This window comes from Lynx rufus, unplaced genomic scaffold (genome assembly GCF_022079265.1).
Source record: "Lynx rufus isolate CCGP_SWC_20201006 ecotype Redwood Valley unplaced genomic scaffold, mLynRuf1.p SCAF_7, whole genome shotgun sequence".
In the NCBI taxonomy this organism is placed as follows: domain Eukaryota; kingdom Metazoa; phylum Chordata; class Mammalia; order Carnivora; family Felidae; genus Lynx; species Lynx rufus.
The window spans coordinates 10,781,082-10,805,815 of NW_025814889.1; the positions used below are offsets into that span (position 1 = coordinate 10,781,082).

A 24,734-nucleotide genomic window follows, 5' to 3' on the forward strand; every position below is an offset into this window, starting at 1 on the left:
CCAGGCCTGAGGGTCCGATCCAGTTTTGCCCGCGGCTGGGGGCGGTCGAGGCGCCGCGGTCCGGCGGCTCGCACAGCGGCTCTCTGGGCGTCCGGCCCTCCGGGGTGTATTTCTGGCTGCCATGGCCGCCCTCGGCTTGCGGGCCTTCGGGACAAAGGGGCTCGGCTGGCTCCGGCGCAACCCGTGGGCCCCGCTCTCCGCCGGCTTCTGCAGCAGGGGGCCCGGGCCGCGACCCACCAGCGCGCGGCAGCGGGAAGGCATCAGGTCAGCGGCGGGGCCACCGGGCGCCCAAGACCTCCCGGACCGGCCCACGGGCCGAGCGGGGCGGTTCCCAGGTTGGGGTGGGCGGCAGGGACACTGGCGTGGGCAGTCACCCCACACGGAGGCCAACGAGGGCTCGGCCTGGGGTCAGCTCCGCCCGCTAGGGACCGCAGTTTCTCCGTTACGGCTACATCTGGCCGGCGGTCCCGAAGGAACCCGCGGACACGGTGTTTCCTGAAGTCCCTTGCCTGGGCACGGTAGCATTTGGGACCCTGCAGGACACCGGAGAATTTCAAGTGCGACAGCCTCCAAAGGTCCCAGCGCTCAAACTCCCTAAACCGCCATGGCAACGGAGCCCAGTCTTCGTTGGACTTTAGGCGCGGGGTGGGCCGCTCGCCAGGTGGCCTTTGAAAAAGAGGGTTTTGTGCTTCTCACAAACTTGACCTAGTTCCAAGGCCAGGTTAGGCTTAGCGGAGCTGCTCCTTGGCCCTCCCCCAGAAGTGCCCGCGGCGGGGCAGGTAAATATGTGGGATGAAGGACACACTGTACTGAGCTCTGCCCTTTGGCTAAACAAACCTAAAACCGGTGCACAAACTGGAACCGGATGAAGTAGCAGCAGTAAAAGGTGAAGGGCCCCTAGCCCCATCCAGGCCTCACCCTGATGTTTGCCTGGCCAGGGCAAGGGTGCAAAGAGAGGCCTACCCAGCATGCTAAGCAGTTAGAAGTTACAAATCAAACTAACAGCGAAATGTTTTTTTTCCTACCCTGACAAGTGTTATCTTTGTAAGACCTGGAAGACCATGCTTGAATGTGTAATCCTCCGGCTCCTAGGAGTTCCCCTGAAGCACTGGAGAGCAGGCTGGTGGGCAGCTTTTTTCTTTTCTTCCCACCCGGTGCTTACCCCCTCTCACCTGTCCACCCCTCCTTCCTGCTGCTCTGCCTGGAGCTTGGTACACAGGTGTGCAGACACCCACCCAGCATGCCTGTATTCTCTCTATCCCGTCACCCCCTGTAAATAATTGCTCTTGGCCACCCGATGGGCTTAAGGGTGCCCACTGCAAAGCCAGAGAATTTCAGAGTCTCAGATAACTGCAGCAGGGTTTGGAAGGGGGTGGTGATTTCCAGGCGGGCACATCATACTGACTCCTTGCTCACCTGGCGGGCCACAGCTGGAAGAGGGCCAGAACAGGGTGCTCTAAAGGGCAGGGCCCAGGCAGGGGTCCTTCCTGCCCATTGTCAAGGGTGGTTCTGCTTCTGCAAATCTGGTTCCACCTGATCAGCAGCCTAACTTCTGGCATGGCAGCCAGTTGACCAAAGAAGGTCTGACTGAGTTCCCCGGAGCTAAACATGAATCAGAAAGGGAGATAATGGGGAGAACCATCTATCATAAAATGCCTGACATTGTTTGGTAATTAGGAACCTCCAGATCCAGCACTGAGGCAGTAGTATGTTAAGCACTAAGTAGGTGAGATTGAACAACTCAAGTCACACTAAGCATTTCCCTCAGCAGTAGTACTGTCATGGAGTGAAACCAGCCAGGCATCGGGTACTGTGCTAGGTACTGTACGATCCTTACCCCTAATACCTAACAGCCTGTGAGGCAGATTATGTCGTCCCCACCCTACAGTGAGGACACAATTTCAGAGAGATGGCAGCCTGTTCAAGGCCACACAGCCAGGAGGAAAGAAAGCTAAGGAGGCAGGAAAAGGTCCATGTGCCTCCAGTTGTTTCCACTCTGCTGTGTACCCCAGTGTACTCGCCACTGAGGTTTAAAAGAGGTGACAAGGGGCGTCTGGGTGGCTCTGTTGGTTAAGTGTCTGACTGCTGAATTTGGCACAGGTCATGATCCCCAGGTCGTGCGAGCCTGCTTAAGAGTCTCTCTCTCTCTCTCTCTCTCTCTCTCTCTCTCTCCGCCCCCCTTTAAAAAAAAAAAAAAGGTAGCCAAACACTAGGCGAGGTGAAAATTTACAGGAATTTGGTGCAGTTGGCTGTAAGAAATCAAAGTGCTACTTGGGGTCATTAATTCAGTGAGCAGGTACCTGTAGAGTGTCTCCTCTGTGTGTGAACATGACCATGCCTCATCTCATGGACCTTCTGTTGGTTTACAATGATGTGGTGGTCTCTAGACAGTTGCCGGGGGCATCTGCAGGGCCCATCACTTGCCTTGCACACACAAATATTACACTTTTTGTCACATGCTGTGGCGGTGACCTCACTCTTAGTGATTCCCTCCCTCTTTCGAGGGGCGGCGTTGGTGAAGCCGTAGGTGCAAGGCATCACGCGTTTTGACCCAAGAGAGCCATTGGGAGAATTCAGACTGGTAAAATTTTTAGGAGGGATCATCAACTAGGTTTGATGACCAGTTGAATAGGGAAGCAACAGCATGGCTATCAGTTTCTGGCTTGAGCAACCGAGTAGCAGCACTGAGATCAGGAAAGGAGGAGAGAGGAAGATGCCCAAGGGTACCTCAGTCCGGGAGACCCTGGACTGGATGTGTAGACCTGGAGCTCAGGAGGGAGGTCTGAGTGAGAGCAAAGATCGGGACTCATCGGCACAGAGGTACCAGTAGAAGCCACGGCCATGGTGAAGTGGACTCAGAAGCACATGGAACAAGGAGAGAGCAGGGGAGGGAGCTCTGAGGATCAGTTAGGGCGAAGCAGAAGGCTAGGCGCCCCTCGAAGAAGTGGAGGGCGGGCTAGGGAAGCACTAAAGAGATGTGCTTCCAGAAGGAGAGCATGAGCCAAACGGCCATTGGATTCGGTTCTGGCAATTGGGAGATTCTCGGTGAGAACGGTTTCAGGGGAGTAGCAGGAACAGAGGCCTGGTTACACCGGGTTGAAAAGCGAACTCAGCAGTTTAGAGCACCCTGACAGGGCGTGGGACGTGCCAGCCAAAGGGTTAATGGGCCACATAGGAACCGATGCTGCCACGCAGCCAGGGCATCTAGGGGCTGGCATCTCTGCACAATTTTGCCAGAGGCCTCAGAATTTAATTTAAGGCATATGTCACCTATGGGATGGCAGCGCTTAGCTTTGCTACAGAAAGCACGCTCATGATTTTACCGGAAGGTTCGTCAGCACTTGTTACCCCACCCTAAGACGTGGGTGTCCTAGTCTACCAGCATTATCGGCTGCAAGTCCCTTGGTACTTCGGAGGGAAGGTGTTCGTGAGAAACAGAACGGGTGAGTGTCACAGGCACCTGCAGATGGCAGCAAGGCTGGCATGGGGTTCCAAAGAAACCGGTTCTTCTTACCGCGCTGAAATAAAGTCCGTCACCAAAGTGGTTTTCCAGAAAACAGTGGCAGCAGAAGGCTATTACAGGAGGATCCAGGCTGACGCACGGCAGTAGGAATATAAGATTCCAAAAAAGGACGAGAAAGGCAGAAAACATGTAGGTGGGGACCGATGGGAAACACGTCTTACATATAGGACAAATAGTCTGGTGCTTGGCTCCCTGCCCGTCCTTATAACAGTAAAAATGAGACATTTTCTGTGTACGGGAAGCCAGATGACAATACCACTCATTTTAATTAGCATGTGGGATGCCTGAAAATAGCGGGAAGACCTTTGCATGCCAGCTCTTTGTCGTATGACACGTGCAGAAGAGCCTTCTTGCTGCAAGCGCCTGCCCTTTTCTTCTTCACATATTGCCCATTCTCAGCATAAATTATTTTGCAGAACTACAGGATGCCACTGTAAGGAACAAAAAACAACAGGAAAATGCTGTCCCATACGCATATCGATAGCTATAACTGCACTGCTTCCTCTACGGGGTGGACGGGAGGAGACTCGGGGCCGTGTTTTCATTCTGGGCTCCTTCCCCGGCCTCATTCTTTTGAAGAAACAAGCCGAAGGTCACCACAATGTGGCAGTTTCCCCTGGCGCCCACCCCTGTCTTCTCACAAACCTCACCGCCTCTCAGTATGGGCAGTGGTTTGGGAACTGTCGCAACCTGCCCTTTCTGTGGCGGCGACAGTCATGGGTCTGACAGCGAACAGTGGAGAAAAAGAGAAACCAATCCAGGGAAGGAGGGAGAAAACCCGGCCCACATTTCAGCTGGTCTCCTTGTTTTGACTTAGCTGTAACTCTAGAGGGCAGAGCCTCTCAATTGCCACCCATGGTTCTTTTACCTGGCGTTTTAAAAATAGCTCCCAGGTTAGAAAGGGATCACGGAGGTCCTCATTTGTTTTGACTCATGCTCGACCCAATAAGTATAAAACGTTCTTCCCAGGAACATTGTCTTGAGTGATCCAAAGAAGAGGAACGCGCTGTCATTAGCGATGCTGAAATCTCTCCAAAGTGACCTTCTTCACGAAGCGGAGAGCAAAGACCTCAAAGTCATTATCATCTCAGGTATTTATCTGATATCCAACCTCAGTGCTCTGCAGTACCCAGAAGAGGTTTCTCAAAATTCTTTGGTTATCTGGGGCGTTCCCTCACTTAACGGGGTGATTGTTTTTGAAGCTCCTTTCAAGAACGTTGATTATGGAAAACTCATGTGCAGTGGGGGCCTTGATCCTGACACTGTCAACCGTGGGAATTATAGCAAAGATTACCGTGCAGTGAGAATGTGTGCCTTTTCCTTTTTGTCGGATACAAAACACCACTGCCACCCTCCTTGGCTGTGCTGGTCTTCCCATCAAAGTCAGAGAACGGATTTCTTCATGGACCTGATGAGATGGGTTTAATCACTGATCCTTTCGGTAGACAACCTAGTTGGCTAGGACAGGCTGCTTGGGGCACTTGGTTGGTTTGTCTTTTGGGTTCTTAACTAAGCTTTCAACCGAGATCTGTGGTCTTCTTCAGTGGTGCCAGAAAGCATATATTTCGCTCATTTCTTTCCTTGCTCTTTTTGCAGGAAGAATTTTTGCCAGATCATCTAGTGAGGATGACAGTGGTATAAATAACAGCAATGCCAGCGTTTTAAAGCAACCACAGAAAAATAAAACACACGATGCCCTATGAGGCACTATTTTTTAAAAATTAAGATTCGGTGTTTCTGGAGGCAGACACTCAGAACGTTACCTCCCTGTCTGTGGTTGAATATAAATTTTCAGCGTTTTATACGACGAAGGGAAATTGTCCTGCAGCCATGGGGGTGTAACCTGGATGCAGCAAGGCAGCAAACTCTGAACCACACAATTTTTTCACTTGTTTAAAGGGAATAATGTCGTCTGTCCCAGCAGCCACGGCAAAAGGAAAATATAAGAAAGTGTTAGCAGCTTATCAGTGAGATTCCATGTCACCATTGTTGCTAATGACAACAGTAACAATAAAACCACGTCCTCAGATCCCTCATAAAAATAAGGGGGTTCTCCTCACACTCTGCCCTTCCTGGATTCGAACCTGTGCGGGTGGCCATTGTCTGTAGACAAAGGACGGGGACACGTGGGAGGCACGCTGGATTTGACGGGCCTGTATGAGTCTATACGCTCAGGCCAGACCGAGTCCAGCAACAAAAGTGTGAAACCAGAGGGATAAATCTGGAAAGAGTACGTACACTCGCCTTGGTTCCTGAGCCTTCTCCTTGCTGGAATTACGTGTTTCCGCTGGTCCCTCCAGAGGCCTTGAGGAACAGATGCCTCACCTTACTCGGTTACTTTTCAAGCTAAATGGAATTATTCTTATCCAAACTGAGCCATTAACTTTGTCTGAGTGTCCACAGCATCCAACAAATAAGTCCCAGAGCTGGCCATTTACGTCTTCTTTTTCTTTTCTCAACTGGAAACATTTGTAGCGGAGGGGCCTGTATTTTCTTCTGGGCATGACTTAAAGGAGCTGACGGATGAGCAGAGCCCGGATTATCATGCCGAAGTATTTCAGACCTGTTCTGAGGTAAGCCAGGGGGACGGTTGGTCGGCATTGCAAGCCCAGAGATGTTAATTACGTGAACGATTGAATTAGGCTTCCAAGTTACAGGTGGGGTTTTGTCTGTGAGACCCAATGACTGCAAACCGGTCACTGGTGAATTCTTCATCCAAGCCACCGTTTGGTTTAGATTTTTAAGAAGGGACCATGGTTTGCGATTGATCTTGTTATATGCCAGAGAAAGTAAAACACATCCTGGCACTGGAGGGTTCCACCTCTGGGATTATGGGGTGTGTCCTGGTACACATGTCTTATGGAGGAGATACAGGGTGGGAATGTACATCTTTAGAGGGGAAGAACCTGAGAGGAGTATCATTTTTAAAAATTTAAAACAACCCTGTTAATGGGAAAGAGGGAATATAGGTAAATGGAACAGCCATAACGATTTTAAAGATTCTTTTCAAACCCTTCTTCCAACTAACCTTTGTGATCCACTCCTCCAAGTGGGAAAATTAGCTCCTTCACATTGACGTCTCTTTAACCATATGAAGGAGAGGAATTGCAGACAGAGAGGAGGAAGAGGAACAGAGAGTTTGGGATGATTTGTAAATATATTAAATCGGCCCCTGGATAATAACAAATTGAATACAGAATCCAACTTTAAGTAATACATTGTTCATTTCATGGCTATTTATTGAGCACTACTTATTGTGTGCCTAAGACTTATAAGGCACTGAGGGAAATAGAAGGAAAAACAAGTTTCCTGCCAAACTGAAACTGGAAATGTAGGTGAGAAGCAAGACACAAAACCGTTTCATAACTCCATCCTAAGATTACTTAACCTAATTTTTCATGCATTCGTTGACTTGTTCATTTATTTGGCCATTAATGATTCCACGAATATTTAATGATACCTTCTATACAGACAAAACAGAGGTGAGCAACAGGGAAGTAGACAGAGGTGATTGAGATACCTTCTCGACCACCATTTGTTTTCCCTGCCCTTCCAGAACGCCACAAGGAAATCCAATTATAGTTTTCTCGTGTCAAGGAGGGACAAGACAGAAAAGCAATTGATTTGAGGCTTCACAGAGAGGCAGAAGTGAGCCAGAGCGAAGTATTAGGTCTTTTGTTTCACATTAATGATGTTTATGTAACATTCGAGCTCTTGTGTTTGCCCAGGCTTGGTGCTTTAAAAGTTATTTTTCGACCAACATCCAGTGCGTTTCGCTAAAACAGAAAATCATCAAAGAGAACCACTAGGCCCCTTCCATCCCCCCTAAAGGGCCTGCTTTTATCACCCTGCCGTGGTGTCTTCACGCACTAAGATCTAAACAGGTTGGCAAAAGGGCCACAGGGGGACCAGGGCTCCTTCAGAGGATAAAGGCCAGATTTCGTGGAAGCTTGCAACCCATGGATGCCTCAGGCTTACCTTTCAGAACACAGTGCATAGCAGGACCTTGTCCTAACGTAGGGAGATACAAGTGAAAGCGCACTGATTAACACTTTTTCTAAGAAAATCACAATGTCCTGGGTAAATACGAGCATCGTGAACTTGGGCAAGGTTTCAGTCTCCACAGGTAATCAACAGACAGATTGGGACAGAGTGAGCTAGATATTTCACTGTTTGGTTCATGCATGAGAAGACGTGGTTTTAGAGAGGAAGGCAGAGATTCCTGAACTGGCTCAGCATCTAAACTACAGCAGGTTCATTACAGAGCACAAGTACCACCCGATAGTTAATTATTTCCAAATCAGGAATAGGAGAAATCGGGAATGAGAAGGAGCGCTTGGCTCTGAGAGACCAAAAGTAACCCTCTGTGGAGCTGATTGGCAGATTTCACCGGACACCTATCCCTGCGTCTTTCCTGTTGAAGTTTGAAGGTGGAAACCCCAGTCCAGGAAGAGAATCTTCTCTTCCTTATCACATCCTCACACTGAAATGGCAATGGAACAAGGCCTCTCACTTTTGGGGAGTAACACAGGGCCCTTAGCAGTGCTATTGAGTGAGGCTAAGGTAGAGTCAAGTTTATGTCACATTTTGGAGTAGGCACAGCCAGGAAAAATACTTGGTTCAAGAAAGTAAACTAGGAGGGATAACCAAGTCCTGACTACCAAGGGATTCAATATCCCAGCTGATTTATTATCTAGCTTGTCTTTGTCTTTCCCGAATTTGCTCTCTAACTGTACTTAAAATACTGTTTAATTATAAAAATAATAAATGCTTATTATGGAAAAATTTGAAAACCTAGGAAAATGAGAGGAAGGAAAATAAACGATTGATACTAGACCATAATCATACCACCCAGAGTGAATGCTAATATTTGGTATATTTCTTCTGAATCTTTTCCCATGTGATCCTATTTGTCTGAGTAATCATACATACGTGCAATTATACCGTATAATTGTATAACATGACTGTATCGTTGAATGCTTACCATGTGCCAGGTAATGTTTTGAGTACTTTAGACATAGTAATGTATGTAATTCTTGTGTTCTCTGAGATTGGTACTATTATAGGGCTCTTGGGTAGCTCAGTTGAGCATCTGACTCTTGATTTTGGCTCAGGTCATGATCTTGGAGTCATGGGATTGAGCCCCATGTTGGGCTCCATGCTGAGCATGGAACCTGCTTGGGATTCTCTCCCTCTCTCACTCTGCCCCTTCTCCCCCCTGCCCCCCGGTCACACACACTCTAGAATAGAATACAATACAACACAATGCAATATTGGTACTATTGTTATGCCCGTTATTATCCCCAGATGTGAAGACTGAGGGATAAGCAGTGGCTAAGTGGTCAACTGGGCACCAAACCCCAGCAGCCTGCCTCCAGACCACTACACAGGGCCCAGCCCATCAGGCTAATGTGTCTTGTGGAAACTCTCATGAGAACACAGCATTCCTTTCAATGGATATTTAGTTTACATAGCCATTTTTCATTATTGATTGGTGTATATTTATGTTATTTATTACTTTTTTACTGTTATAAAATAATTTGTGAGCATCATTGTCCAGACAGCTTTTTACCCTATTTCAGGATTACTCCTTGGAAGTAATCCCTAGGGACGCCTGGGTGGCTCAATCTGTTAAGCGCCAACTCTGGATTTTGGTTCAGGTCATGACCTCACAGTCTGTGAGTTTGAGCCCTGTCTCGGGCTCTGTGCTGACATTGCTCTCTCTCTCTCTGTCCCTCCACTGCTCACTTTCTCTCTCTCTCTCTCTCTCTCAAAATAAATAATTAACATTAAAAAAAAAGAGGTAATCCCTAGATGAAAGGCATGAATATTTTTAATACTGTCGGTACCTACTGTAAGTATTTTCCGACCAGGCTGTAGAAAATCTTAGCACATCGTAGATGGCAGGCAGGAGACACAGACTATTCTGTGCTAATCAGAGCCAAATAACTTTTCATAAGGAGCCAGTTCTTAGGTGACAGATGACACTCAGCCAAAAAAAAAAAAAGTCTGTCTTTGCACAAGACATTGGAAGTTCTCACGCGTTTTTCTCCTTGCTACTGCATTTCACTGGGAACGAGTTTCATCCCCAACCATCCTAACCCTCGCCGAGAGCACACGAACTCCACCATGAGCAGTCTGGGCTGCAGATGTAGATATGTGCATTCTTGTGAGGAGAGATCATTAGCATTGATGAGGTTCTCAAAAGGTGACTCCCCCCCTCAAAAAAAAGTCCAGAACGAGTACTATAGAATATATCACATACTTAAATATCCGATTGGTTATTTTATAATAAAACTGGCAAATATCAAATGTTTGTGAATGCAGAAGGCTAGGTTCCTTGGGCAGAATCTTCAAATCAATGAAGGTCATTTTTTCTGGGTTGCCGCCATGGGAAACAAGTCCAGATGTGGTCCTTCCTTCCCGCCTGCCCTCCTTCCTGCCAAGGTTCAAAGTGCGACCATTTATACATTGAAGTCACCATAGCAACGCAGTCTGTTTAGAGCAGCAAGAAAAAAATGGAGAAATAAGCCAAGTTATTTTGTAAGCTGCAAAAATAAGTTAAAGTTCTGGAGATTTATGGGGGGTGGGGTGTCACATGAGCAAGTTTTCGGCTCCTCTCTGTGCCAGTGGCCCTGTTTGGGGAATTTTATTTTGATGACAGCAGGGTGTCCCCTACCACTTTAATAGAATTGAGAGAGTGTTCATAGTGGTAATTTGGGAAGTAATTACTAAGGAAATTGCCTTCCAGTTCCTTTCCACCTTAATTTTTCAAGGATGTACCAAATACCAGTTTCAGACTCAGGAGGAGGGCTCCACGCAGACATGGTTCCCTCCGGAGATCAAAATTGCTCTGTTCTTCAGCGGGGCTGCCGGGAGAGCAGCGGGGACCGTGGCCTCGCAGGGGCGCCCTGCGCGGGAGGGAAGACCCGGACCGTGGGGTCCGCCAGACGCGGGTTCAGACCCCTCTGCCCCTCGTGAGCATCTCCGGTGTTGGCCGCTTACTTCCCCCTAAGCTTTCACGTCCTGGTTGTGGAACAGGGGCTGTTCCTTCTGTGGGTCTCGGGAAGACCAAATAGTACGGTCTGGTTCACAGTCGGTATTTAATGCCAAGGTAGTTTTCGCGCCGCCTTTCACCCTTTTTTCCAGAGCCTGATACAATGACGCATCCAGAAAACGCTCTGAAAATGTGCAGTCACATAACATGATACACGCGTTCACGTTGGACCTCACTCCTGGATGGAAATGATGTGGTGTGTCTGCTCCTTCAGGTCATGATGCTGATCCAGAACCACCCGGTCCCCGTCATCGCCATGGTGAACGGCTTGGCCACCGCCGCCGGCTGTCAGCTGGTTGCCAGCTGTGACATTGCCGTGGCGAGCGACAAGTCCTCTTTTGCCACTCCAGGTGTGAACATTGGGCTCTTCTGCTCCACCCCTGCGGTTGCCTTGGGGAGAACAGTGCCGAGAAAGGTAATGTAGCTCCCGGCTTCCCCTCCAGCTGCGGTCCTCCTGTGCGTGTGATGGGTAGTTCAAGAATTCGCTTGTTATAAATACCGTTTGAGTCACGACATTCTGCCCAGCATGTAGCTGGCTGGATGTGCCACGAGGTCCCTTCTGATGCCTTGTGCAGCGAGGGAGTGTCCCTTCTAATTAGTGCCTCTTCCTCTGAAGCTTCTCACCGTGGGCTTGTCTGTGGGTCACCCCATTCCAATCTTGCCTGTCCCTCAGTACAACTAGTTAGGTTTCTTATTCGTTTTCATAAAGGCACACATTTTTGCAATCTTTTTTTTTCAACGTTTATTTACTTTTGAGAGACAGAGAGACCGAGCGTGAGGGAAGGGCAGAGAGAGAGGGAGACACAGAATCCAAAGCAGGCTCCGGGTTCCGAGCTGTCAGCACAGAGCCCGATGCGGGGCTCAAACTCACGAACCACGAGATCATGACCTCAGCCGAAGTCAGATGCTTAACCGACTGAGCCACGCAGGCGCCCCTGCATTTTTGTAATCTTATTGGCAATGCAGTTGACGCTGAGTTTTGTTGTACCATAAGGTTGCTCGAGACATAATGGCATGGTGACACACGCCAGTACCAAAAGGCTAGGATACTGGCATCACTGGTTTATTGTTTGCCAATAATCCGTTTTGTTCCAGAAAGGATGGAAAATCGACAATAGATGGGGTGTGTCAGGTTTACGATGGTTACATTTCAGGAGCACGATTAGCCTGTGCTTGGTGTATTGGATCCGCCCCCGGAGGAGCCATGTTACTAGAGCGGTTTTGTTGGTGCTGACCATGGTGAAGTTCATTTTCTTCACAAAGCTTTCTTCCTTCCTATTACGTGATAAACTAATATTTACTACCCATCTCCCAAATGTAGACCAGTGGCTTCCTTGTTCTAGAAAAAAATACATCCTCATGCTCCACTGGAAATTGGTTTTTATTTTTTTAATTGATTATGAGAGTGAGAGTGTGCATGAGTAGGGGAGGGGCAGAGGTGGGGAGAGAGATTCCCAAACAGGCTCCACGCTGCCGGTGCGGAGCCTGACCCAGGACTTGAACCCACCAACCATAGGATCTTGACCTGAGCTGAGATCAAGAGTCAGGTGCTTAACCAACTGAACTACCCAGGCGCCCCTGAAAGTCTGTTCTTAAAGAGGGAAAAGGGGGTGCGCCTGGGTGGCTCATTCAGTTGGGCGTCCAACTTTGGCTCAGGTTATGATCTCACGGCTAGTGAGTTCAAGCCCCTCACAGGGCTCTGTGCTGACAGCTCAGAGCCTGGAGCCTGCTTCGGATTCTGTGTCTCCCTCTTGCTCTGCCCCTCCCCTGCTCTCTCTTTCGCTCTCTCTCTCTCCCTCTCCCTGAAAAATAAATAAAAACTTTTTTTTTTAATTTGGAAAAAAAAAAAAGGGGGGGAAGGGGGGCAAAGTCATATACCACAGCAGGCAGGGAACATAAATTGCTTCGATGTACACATACAGTAATTCAGCAAATACTTCTTAAGCCCCTACTCTGTGCCAGTGCGTTAAAGTGTGTTTCAAATATCTCGTCAGAGCTCGTTGATAAGCTCCCTTACAGTTGTGCAAATCAAATCATGAGGCTGGTGCATAGTAAAAGTCCATTGTACTGATTACCTGCAACTTTTTATCTCTTTAACACCTCATGTTCTAGAAGGGTCCACAGTGAGGCATTTAAGCCTTTGTGTCAGCCACACTGTCAGGATAAGAATCCATTCTTTCTTAACACAAACTTCTCATTTTTTTAAAAAAATTCAGTCTTTAATTTAAAGGCCGGGATCGCCCCTCGACCCCCATTTTATTTATTTTAGAGACAGAGAGCATGAACACAAGACAGGGAGAGGGAGAAAGAACCTTAAGCAGACTCCACACTCAACGCAGAGCCCGACGTGGGGTTCAGTTCCACAGCCCTGGGATCATGACCTGAGCTGAAATCAAGAGTCTGCTGTTCAACTGACTGAGCCACCCAGGAGCCCCCACCACAAGTAAACTTTTCAAATCAAGGCTTATAAGTGAGTCCTGAAAACTTAAACACTGTATCATATTTGCTAATTTTTAAATTAGTTTTTGAGAAAAGAAAAATGTGATAAATACAGGCTTTAAGTTTCCAGGAGGCAAGAAACCAAAATAGCCTTTACTTCCCAGAGACAGTTTTGGGAAGGGCCAGGCCTGCTCAGAAGATGAGGGCAGAGTCTCCGAAACTGTCCCACTCAGCTCCCTGGTCTGTGCTCCTTGTGATCTGACCCCCCGAGTTTCTTCCTCGTCAGCAGTCTGAAAGTGGTTAAGAGCTGTCAGTAGACGTCCCTGCCCCATCGGGTTCATCACGACATGGAGGCCTGAAGCAGATACATGGCTTGGGACCAACACTAATGAGCTGGAGTCACAGTACCGATAAAGGGAATATAGTAAGAAGAAAAGTCGGTCAGACCTTAGGGCCTTTGCCAGGATTCTGGATCTGCAGGTGTCACCTGAAGGGTCCCCTTTAGGAGGCAACTAGGAATCCATAAAAATCTAAACCTAACCAAAAACCGTCCTTCCTCCCTGTCGTCGGTGCTTGAGTGCGCCCCTACGGACACATCCATACCCGGGCCGTAGGCTGTCGCGGGTGGTGGGCACACGTCCCCCACACGTGTCCACAGGGAAGCAAGCGTTTTTGCAAACCGGCCTGGCAGGGAAGCTCTACCCTTTTCCGCACCGCCAGGGCCGCGTGTGTGGGTCACCAGCGCCCTCTGCTGGTCGCTGTGGGAAACTGCTCGGTTGTGCCGGAAAATGGAGGGCTGCGGTTTGTCCGCCGGGAGCAGAAATGATGGAACGCAGCCCTTGTGTTCGAGCCAGACCGAAGCCGGGCATGAATAATTTCCTACGTTTGTAAAACGTTTGTCTCCTCTGGCAGGAGTTAAATAATGCATCTTCATTGCACCGTATAAACAACCTGCTTGGTGCAGCTGCTCCCTTCCCCAGAGCTGGCCTCGTTCAGAAAAGCGCGGCCAGCGCCTCCGGCAGTTGCTATCACAGGAGAGCAGAGGAAAGATCCGAACCCCCTCTCCCCCCGCTAGGCACTTCTCTGTGGTGGAAACGCTTGCTTCCTCCTATTTGTCCGGGGTAACTTGCTGTATCTGTGGAATCTGATTTCCTAATCGTCTAATTAGATCAGAGCAGAACTTCCAAGCCAGAAAGAATGTTAATGCCTTGCTATCGGCCTGGTATGAAGACCACCAGAGGGCCCGAGAGATGCAGGGTCTCAGGCCTGCCCCAGACAGACCTCATCAGAATCTGCACTTTAACAAGGATTTGCACAGCCATCGGCCTTGGCGCCTTTGAGAAAATGTAGTTTAACCGCCACAATTTACAGGAGGGCTTGGGGGGGGGGGGTGTCAGGGCCTTACCTGAAATTATACTAGCCCTGTGACCCTCTGTCATCTCCCTTCTCCTCTGAGTTCTCTCTGCATTGCCAGCCCATAATGCTGACAGCTGCAGGCCGGTTCTTGTCACAGATGTGACTTGGGGCCACCCAAAGAGCCCTCAGCTTTCAAGAGCCACCCCCTTTCAGGGCTGTGATACCTAAAAGCCAATTAGAGATTCATACAAACCTACAGTTGGGATGGGCATAGTAATAGTGGTCAGTGCATTTATTAGGTGCCCACTGAGTGCCTGGCACTGTAGCATAAGCTTTACACTTACTGTCTCTAATCTTCATAATTCCACAGGAGGATGGAAGGCATCTTCCCATTTTCAGATGAGGAAACAGACTCAGAGGGCTTATGTTGCATCCTAAGGTCCTGTGGTTAGTAAGTGGCCGATCTGGGAATGGACCTTGGGGGACCAGCTCCAGACCCAAGTCCTGCTGCTTCTGAGATTAGCTTTGGCCTCAAGTGCTTGTTGTTTTTAATGCAAGTTCCCCAGGAAGAGGAAGTATTAAACCACCAGCTTGCTAGGGTGACCCAAGATGTGCCATCCTAAAAGGCAGCTTGAATTGACAAGAGACGAGGATAAGAGAATGTGTCTCCTCTCTCATCTAAAGTTCTGGGGGGCCCAACAGAGTCACTTCAATCATAAGCAAAGATTGTGCTGATTAGCTAGAAAATAAACAGACTTTCTTTTCCTTAGAGAATACCACTTCTGTTACCCAACCTGCCTGGGTAAAATCCCTATAAATCAATACATGCTAACAGTATTACCCCAATGGGCAGATGAGGACACTGAGGCCCAAAGGAGAGGATGAACCAGGCAGGGCTGAGTTAGGAAGCCAAGACCTCTGGCTACTGACCTCACTCCCACCGAGTGGTGTTAATCGCGTTAAGACCTTCCTGGTCTTCTGGGATGAAAGGAGAATCTCTAGGGCAGTGGCAGCGGGAGGGAGAGTGTGCCCCTCCTGGTCCAGGGTGACGCCGGCGTGCCAGTCTCTGGGCTGACCCAGGCCAGTGGTTTGCCTCCATCACTAAGAGCCGTGGGGCTGCTCTCCACCCACACCTAGTCGGACGCGTCTGTGACTCACGGGGACAAAGCCACTCAGCCAGCCTCCTCGCCGCCATCCCGGTCCTTCGCCTTTTCTCTTGACTTCATTGCTTTTAAAAACTGGTACTTCATTGCTTTTAAAAACTGGTGCTCCTGGGAGGTGACGTGTCTGTGCTGCTGCCTGGGTTTGAGAGGAGATTGAGAAGCGGAGCCCGTGTGCCACCGACTGCAAACCCGCGACCAAGCAGAGGCCACCCGAACCGCGTTCCCAAGCCTGACAAGACTCGGTGCGCCACGCCCCCTGGTGACCCCTCATTATCCCTTTTCACAGGAGAGTCGGTCACTTTATGTGAAGGCGGGACACATATGTGGGGCGATGCGATTCAGTGCCTGGCACTACTCTGGGTGAATATACAAGAAAAAGTCGTGCTCTGCTTTGAGTTCCTCCCACAAATTAACAATTTGGATTTTTAAAAAATTGTTAGTGAATCTGTATAAGCGATGAAAGAAGTTTGCACCAACAATAAGCGGTGATGAATCCAAGAGTCGCAGGGACTGGTCCGGGGGGTGTGGTCCCTTCACCTATCTGCAGGCAAGGCCCCGTTTAGAGTATCCCAGAAAGAGGAGGACCTCATGTCTTCGAAAGTATTTCCATGTGAGGTGATTTCTGAATCGGGCGGTTCTCACACCCGCTATATAGCAGGCAGGAGGAGAGGCCGGGATGGTGTGTGCCCCATTTTGTTTCTGAGTGTGCCAGGAACAGAGCCCAGGACTTAGTAGCGGTCTCTTCAGATAGCTATAAGTTCTGTCTCTCAAGGGTGTTCTGACCGTCTATCTGTGTCTTTCTCTGCTTGGCTGACTGACTCACTGACTGAAAGGGGAAATATCTTTTCTGTCCAATTAAAATGCTTCATGTTGTAGCTCAAGGTCACTTCCTTTTTGTTTATGAGTAGAGATCCTGAAATAACGTCAGGAACTGTCTGTCTACAAGGGAACGTAAGAGGTCATTTATTCTCCTGTGGGCAAAACCGCCTGTGACCGACAGGCCCCCGCCCCCATTCACACATCCCCAGGGGTGAGGATTCCACATTCTCCCAGAGTGATTCAGTTCAGGGACTGGGTGGTGTTGGAGGTGCTCCAGAATTAAGACGTTACAAACACCCAGACTCTTCCTGGGCGTGGGTTAGTCGTCTGCGGCTGCCGTAGTGCATACGCGTGACTGAGCGGCTTAAACGACAGAAATCTATTTTCTCAGTTTTCGAGGCTGGGAGTCTCAGCTTAAGATGCCGGCAGATTCGATTCCTGGCCACCTTCCTACTGTGTCCTCATACGGCAGGGAGAGACAGACACAGAGACAGAGGTCTCTAACTGCTAAGGCCACCAATCCTAGCAAATCAGGGCCCCACTCTCTGACCTCATTTAACCTCAACTGCCACCCTAAAAGCCCCATCTCCCAATACACTTACATCGAAGCTTAGGGCTTCAACACCGGCATTTTGGGGCGATGCGATTCAGTGCCTGGCACTGCTCTGGGTGAATATACAAGAAAGTGAGTGAATATACAAGAAAAAGTCGTGCTCTGCTTTGAGTTCCTCCTTTGCGGAACCTGGTTACCATCCTCATTAAACACAAACTCATGCCAGGTCCCTTGAGCAAGCAAAACCCTCACAGTTAACCCCCCTGCATCAGATGGACCATTTCCCTGGCATCCCTGTTGCACTGGCTGTGACAGTGTGCCCTGCACTCATTGGGCAGCTGTCCGTCCCGCATCTCTGAGTCATCTGTGCCCAGGGGGCAGGGGGCAGGGGGCGGGGATGAGAGGCGATCCGGGAGGCCGGGGTCCTCGGGAGGAGCCACATTCAGCAGGTGGGACAAGGCCGCTGCCCGCTCTCTGGCCTGTGCCCTGGCCTGCAGGAGCTTGGACTCTGAAGGCCTCGCCTTGAGAACTTCTTGGAGCACTCGGGTCCTGTGCAGCGGCAGCTCCTGAGCCGGACGGGCGCTTTGCAGGCGTGTGATGGAAGCAGGGGAAGGAGGACGGAGACAAGGAGGCTCAGGAAGAGAAAGGGAGAAGGACGTGAGGGCCACAGAGATGCCGAAGAAGGCGTTCCCAAGGGGACTGTCCCGCGGACAGATCATGAGCTCGGACGGCAGGTGCTGACTGCACTGGACGAGTAAATGCCGGTCTGCTGAGCCGGCCGCGGGAGCACCCGCTGCTTTGACTGTGGGATGGCCTCCTCCCGACTCTGCTGCCATTCCTAACTACTCTTTGAAAGTCACGTGAGGTCTTGACTGTCGCAAGTTGGGAAGGGAGTGATGGGCTCGTCCTCGGTGCATTTGGTTTTTAAGGTTGCTTTCAGGACTGGCCGCTTTCTGGTCTGTGGTCCGCATGGAATTCTGGAGAGCCGCCCGCACGAACGTAGGGAACGACAGGCTGGAAGGCGCCGCCTTCTGACCTGGGTCCCGGCTGACACGCGCTTCTCAGGCAGAGACAGAGCGGACACCGTCCCGGCCCTTTCGGGTGACTCACTGGGCGTCTTCGGCTGGGTCTCAGCGGCAGCCCTTAATCAGCAGGACCCGGTTCTCAGCTCCATGTTCAATCAGGGCTTCAAACCCACTTTGGAGCGATGACATTGTTCCCGGTCAACCAACACATGGTCTCCGGAGCAACCCACAGGCCTCGCCTTCCTGCTGCCTCCAACATGGAGCATTGCATTCCCCAAACTGGACAGCACTGCGATCTAGTCCATCCCCTAAGGAGTTAGGGAAATTGGGGCCTGGCACCACTTGCCCCTGACTTGTGACCCAAGTCACAAACCCAGCCTTGTGACCCCTCCTCCCTTATCAAAGTTCCATCCCTCACTGATACAATCCAGTGTCCTGATTTCAAAAACCTTCTGAATCGTGGCTGTAAGCTGGGAGCGGTATTGGCTCCAGGGGACATTTGCTGGTGCCTGGAGACATGTTTGATTGTCACAGTTGTTGGGGTGGGACCTGTAACTACCGGCACCTAGCAGACAGAGACCCGGGATGCTCTAAACATCCTACCGTGCGCAGGACAGCCCCACATAACAACATGTTATCTGGCCCAAAATACACAATGGCACCAAGGTTGAAAAACCTAGTCAGTAGCATGATCTAAATGCTAACGACTCCCAAATTTATATCTCAAGCTCGTCCAATTATCTGCACCGTGAACTGCACCGTGAACCACCCATAACTTAGTGGCTCAAAGCAACAACAGTAATTTGTCGAGCTCATGAATCTGCAATCTGGACAGGGCTCAGTGAGGAAGCTTATCTCTGCTCTGCAATGTGTGTGGCCTCAGCTGGGAAGAACTGACTCCAGGGGAGAGTGACAGCTGGGGGCGGTCATCCGAGTGGCTGTTAGGCTGCCTTGCCGCAGGGGCCCCAGCCGGGCAGGTCACTGGAACACTTCGCATGGCCTCTCGTATGTCCTAGACTTTCCCACGCCGTGGCAGGCCGGCTCCGAGACTCAGCAGCCCGAGCAAAAAAGCCAGGTGAGAGCTGGGTCACCTCTGGCCAAACCTCTAAAAGAATTGGAACATCATTTCTGCTGTGCTGTCTGCCTTCCTCCATCCATCCCTCAAATCACTCATCAGCGAATATTTAGTAAGCTGCCTACTAGATGCAAAGTGCCCTTTCTGGTGCTGGCAGTACAGAAATAAACAGAGCAGCTAAAACAAACAAACAAACAAACAAAAAACCTCAGGGGCACTTGGGTGGCTCAGTCTGTTGGGCGTCCGGCTCAGGTCATGATCTCACTCACAGTTTGTGAGTTTGAGCCCCACATCGGGCTCTGTGCTGACAGCTCAGAGCCTGGAGCTGTTTCAGATTCTGTGTCTCCCTCTCTCTCACTGCCCCTCCCCTGCTCACGCTCTGTCTCTCAAAAAAAAAAAAATAAACATTAAAAAAAAAACAAGAAACTCTCACCTGGTGGAGTTTCCACGCTAGGAAAGGAGATAATACAATAAACAAAACAAACGTGTCAAATGTATAGTGTGTTAGCGGAAGTACAAAGGATAAAAATACAGCCGGAAAGGGGGTTGGTGCTGGGGTCTGATTTGCAGTTTCGATAGCATGGTCATGGGGGACCTGCTGGACGAGATGTCATGCGAGCAGAGGCCCGAAGGGGACGAGGGCACCAATCGTAAGGATACGTGGGGACAGAGCACTGCAGGCCAAGGGAACCGCACCCTGAGGTGACAGCATGCCTGGCAGGTTCAAGAAATAGCAGGGCCTCGGGGGAGTGAGAGGAGGGACAGAAAAGGCACCTCCCTGCCTGCGTAAAACCCTCTTTTAAATGGTCAATTTGAATTTCAAGAGGCCAGGCTTTGTCAGGCACAATAGCCTCAGGCCTCAGAAGGGAGGAAGCCACAGAGAGTAAGGAGCTTAGGTCCCTTGGTCCCTTTTTCTGGGGGGGGCGAGAGGGGGGGCGGCGGCTCCAGGAAGGAAGGGGCGTCTTGCCAGTGCGGGGGCCTCACCTATGGGTAAAAGCCGCCTCATACAAGGCTCTTGCACCCCTGCCCTGGAAGGTGTCCCCTTTCCGTCCCTCCTGCTGTGGTTTTGGGAGGCTGCTCTTTCAATCAGACCGAGGTGACGGATCCCTGAACATCTTTCTCCTTCTGGAAAGCAGCCACCACGTTGGTCTGCGGGAGGCCTGGGCCCCACCGGTTCAGTAGTGTCACCTTCCTCGCATCAGATGTGGCCGCTGCCCCATGCCTGGCCCTTGAATGAGGCAGAGGGAAGCTCCTGGCTCAGCAGGGGCCGGGAGATCCAATCTAGGGAAGGAGCAAGAGAACACGGAGAGTCCCCCCCCTTTCCCAGGCACCTGTATTCTCCTTGCTCCCGGAAAGACGCTGGGTGACCTGGCAGACGTCAGGTCTGTGGACGACGTGTGATTTGAGGAAGCAGAAAACGGGGCTGAGGTCGTAGGGAAGTGGGTGGGACGGAGAGGGTCACAAGCAGCGCGCCTTAATAACGACCGGCTCCTCCCTCAGGTTGCCTTGGAAATGCTGTTTACTGGGGAGCCCATTTCCGCTCAGGAGGCCTTGCTGCACGGGCTGCTCAGCAAAGTAGTGCCAGAAGACCAGCTGGAGGAAGAGACCGTGAGAATCGCAAAGAAGATCGCCTCCTTGAGCCGCCCTGTGGTGTCTTTGGGCAAGGCCACCTTCTACAAGCAGCTGCCCCAGGACCTTAGAACAGCCTACTACCTCACCTCCCAGACCATGGTGGACAACGTGGCCCTGAGGGATGGGCAGGAGGGGATCAAGGCCTTCATCCAGAAGAGAAAACCCATCTGGTCACAGTAAGTGAACCGGAGGAGGAGTCCTGCACCCCTCACCCCCGCCCCCCCCCCCCCCCCACCTTCTGAGGCCCAGACACCGCTGCTGCCTGGTGACCGTAGAAGAGACAGCCTGCTGTATCTTATAATGGTTCTGTCGCTTGTGGTCTGTGTGAAAAGCCGTGATTCCGCGGGGGAAGGGATGCGGTGTGGAATCGAATGGAGCGGAGGTTGGGACCCGTGCCGGCCAGCTCTGGCGGAAAGCTCATACTTGACGTACTCCTTCACGGGGACCACGGGTGAGGGGTCACCGGATGCAGGAGAAAGCGAGGACACGCGAGGCGTGAAAGAAGGATGCCAGCCTAATTCCGCTTCCAGAAGCGTCCCCTGAGGCGGAGGCCCTTCTGTCCGCCCGAGAGCAGCGAGACATTTCACATCTCCCCAAGATTCTCCACACTGAAAACCTTCTTGATTCCACTGAGAAATAATCACGCCTATGGCTTTGAACTAATCTTCTATGATTTAGAAAGATTACATATTTAGAGAGACTGGTAATTTTATCTTCCCAACCAGACTGTAAGCCGTCTGAGAAAAGAAAGAAAAAAAAAAATCCCTGACCTCTTTCTTTGGGTGCCCACACTCGTGGGCGTACATCAGAGGCCTGGTGTTCCTGTAACGCACGTCCTGGCTATCCAACACCCTGAAACCAGGGTCCTGGGCTAGAGCTGGGGATAAAAACCCCGGGGAGACGCGGGAGGGACACAGAGTACATGGCCTGCCCACCAGACAACACCCACTCTGGACACGTTTCCAAACCCTGCCCAGCCTCTGGTAGGCAATAAAACCAGCCCCAGGCGTTTGAGCCCCCCAGCTGAGCATTCAAATTAGGACCTATTCGTTTCTGGCTTCTGGTCCAACACCGCCTAAGAAATGCTCTAAGTCTCTTGTCCTCAAGCTTTTACCAAGGATCTTATCTTTTTTAAAAAGCCAGCTTATCTTCCCTAGGAGTGGAAGGTGGCCATAAATGCGGTCGGTGCTGTGACAGAAATAGAGAACCATGTGGCTCAAACCCGAGGCTCTCATTCAGGCTCGAGTGTGTTGGGAAGGATGCCCCCTCACGCTTTCACAGATTCCTACTGAGATTGACATTTTTGTTTTTGCTTTGCCCGAGTTTAGAAAGGTTAAAAAAAAAAAAAAAGTGTTTTCTTGGAAAGGAGGAACTTGTTAGTAAGATGGTCCTCATGAGCAGAGGTCCCCGCGTCCTGGCCACCTGGGATGTGCTGAGTGCCATCCGCACATTCGTGTTCCGTCTTCATTCGGAACCCAGTGGAGCAGGTGCTACAGTTATTCCCATCCCACAGATGTGTTGTCCAGGCCCGCTTCGTGCCAGGTCAGACAGTGGACACGGGGTAGGGTGAGGGTTCCAGACTCTGCCTGCCTGAAGAAACACCGGCGGCCCTTTCCCTCTGGCCGCGCCACCTCCTGTAGCGCGCCCGGGCTGGTGTGAGGCCGGCCAGAGAGAGGACTTCCCTGCCCCACAGCAGCTTTCTGAAACAAGGGAACGGGCCACACACTCCCTGCTACGCAACTTGCCCGTGCACAACAGACATCAGATGCGAATTTTGGCAGACCCCTGATGGAGTTTTCCCCACGAAGCTGATACAGAGCTGGCTGAAGTTCTGGACTAGATTGTGAAGGACCAGACTGTCACCGTCTGCTCAAAAACAGTGCTGTCGACGGGGCCCCTCCGCTACCTTCCCGCCCAGGTGGCCTGCCGTGGAAGTCATTATTTCACAGTTACTGGATCACACAGTGTAGGGGACAGGGTGTGAGAAAGGCTCCGGGCCTCAGAGAAAGTGACAAGGCCTCCCCTCACACACCCGTCTGGCCAATGCAAATCCAAAGTTAAGTTTCCAGGGTCTGTATGAACATGCACCATCCTCCAAAACTGTGAGATCCCCAGGGCTCTCGGCTGGCTTCCCAGTGCACTCAGGGACCAGCTATAAATCTTAACACTCGCCTGTGGAGAAAATAGCCCAGAAGGAAGATCTGCCCCCACCCTCTGGAGTCATAGAATTCATCCCCAGGAAAATCTAAATCCGGGGTTAGTTTGCATCTCTGCTTCCCTCCACTGGGACGCTGAATGAGATTGTTCTGATAGCCACACGTGACGTTCGCTTTTGGAAAGCCTAGTGTGTGTCGCCTTTCCCTCTGTACCGTGCACTTCTCAGGGAGCCCTGCTGGGCTCAGCCCAGCCAACCGCGTCCCTGCAGTTCAGGCACGGGAACCGGTATCCACTCCAGCTCGGGGTGAGCGAGCCCTCCAGAGGCCGGCTTGAGCCCCAGAGAACACAAGCACATGAGGGACACCGTTTGCTCCACTCCAGTGAACTCGGGGTGGCTGCCGTTCGGGAACCAGTGCTGATTTCATGAGCCTCAACTCCTCAGGTCCTGCGAGCAGCCCAGTGAGGCAGTTCTTACCAGCCCCCCGGTGTGCAGGAGGCTCTGGGAAGTTCTGGCATTTGCCAAAGTCAGGCCCACGTGTGGGTTTGGGTCTGTGGGCTTCTGAAGGCTGTGCTCCTGACCACCGCACTGTGTTCCTCCCGACATCCTGGAAAGGTTCCTGTTCCAGCCCGCACACACGGACCACCAGTCGGAAATGCCACAGCCAAGGCAACGCAGTTTCGCTTCCAGGAGGAGATACGGGAAAAGCAGGGATCTGAACGCAAACAGCATCCTGGCCCCAGGTCTGCCACGGAACTAGCTGTGTGGCAGGTGCAGGTGACAAAACTGCTTTCGCCGCTCAAGAGGGCGTGTCTATAACAATGACACCATTGGACACTCTTATCCTCTTCCTTGTGACATTCCGGATTCTACAAGGCCGGGATTTGGGAACTTGCTATGAAATTTGAAACATGCTGCTTTTGCTCAAAGAAAATGCTCTTTTACAAATGGAGATGGGCATTTTACCTGGAGGAGTAGTAAACACTGGAAACACCTGAGCACATCTGAGACCAACAACTCCATTACAGATATTCAGAGCTGTGGGGGCCACATCCAAACCTTCTGAAGATGTGATCAACTACGAAGACCCGCCCTGAGGCACATCTCAAAATTGGCTCTTACCCTGAATTTTGTCTGGATGCCTTATTCAGCCAGCCCCGCCCTCCGCTTTCTTCTCCTTCTCAAAAACCCACGGCACTAAGAGTCGCGTTTCCAAAGTGTGGCCTGTGGATGACCTGGGTCTTCAAATGCAGATTCCCGGGCTCCTCATCAGAGCTACTGAATCACAAATGCAGACTCCCGGGGCCCAAAAATATGTATTAAAAGAAAAAAAAAGGGGGGTTTCCAAGTGATTCTGCTGCACAGTAAAATGTATGAGCTGACTGCGTGCAGATGGAGGTGACCCATCTGTCTCCAGCTGTATCTGTATTTTAACGGTCAAAGCAGTGCAGGTGCTGTGGTGAAGTTCCGGGCAGTCGCCGCTGGCTCCGAGAGGGATGTCAACAGCCTCTTCCAGGAGCCTCTCGAAACCAGCCAGGCAGGCAGGTTTTTGGGCCTTTGTAGGCCCTCGGTGCTCATGACTTTGGGAGCCCCACCCCACGTCACATTAAACATCAGAAATAGGGGCGCCTGGGTGGCTCAGTTACACATCTGAACTACGGCTCAGGTCGTGATCTCACGGTTCATGAATTCGAGCCCCGCATTGGGCTCTCTGCTGTCAGCTCAGAGCCTGCTTCCGATCCTCTGTGTCCCTCTCTCTCCACCCCTCCCCTGCTCACGTGCTTGTTCTCAAAAATAAAACATTAAAAAAAAATCTGAAATATATCCATATTCCACACTAAATATAATGCTTCTGTTTAGGGAAAGGAGCTGAACGATTTGCTTTATAAATTATTTTTAAATATTTGACTAACGATGATTATTTCTTGGCAGTCATC

The 24,734-nt window shown here is 50.8% G+C and overlaps 1 protein-coding gene across 1 annotated transcript; it reads left to right on the forward strand.

Moving 5' to 3' along the window:
- Positions 1-24,391, forward strand: ECHDC3 (enoyl-CoA hydratase domain containing 3). Its single transcript, XM_047065496.1, has 5 exons — positions 1-264; positions 4,493-4,614; positions 5,999-6,096; positions 10,795-10,995; positions 20,511-24,391. The coding sequence occupies exons 1-5, from the start codon at positions 122-124 to the stop codon at positions 20,820-20,822; spliced, it is 876 nt and encodes a 291-aa protein (XP_046921452.1). The 5' UTR covers positions 1-121; the 3' UTR covers positions 20,823-24,391.
- The last annotated feature ends 343 nt before the right edge of the window (positions 24,392-24,734 follow it).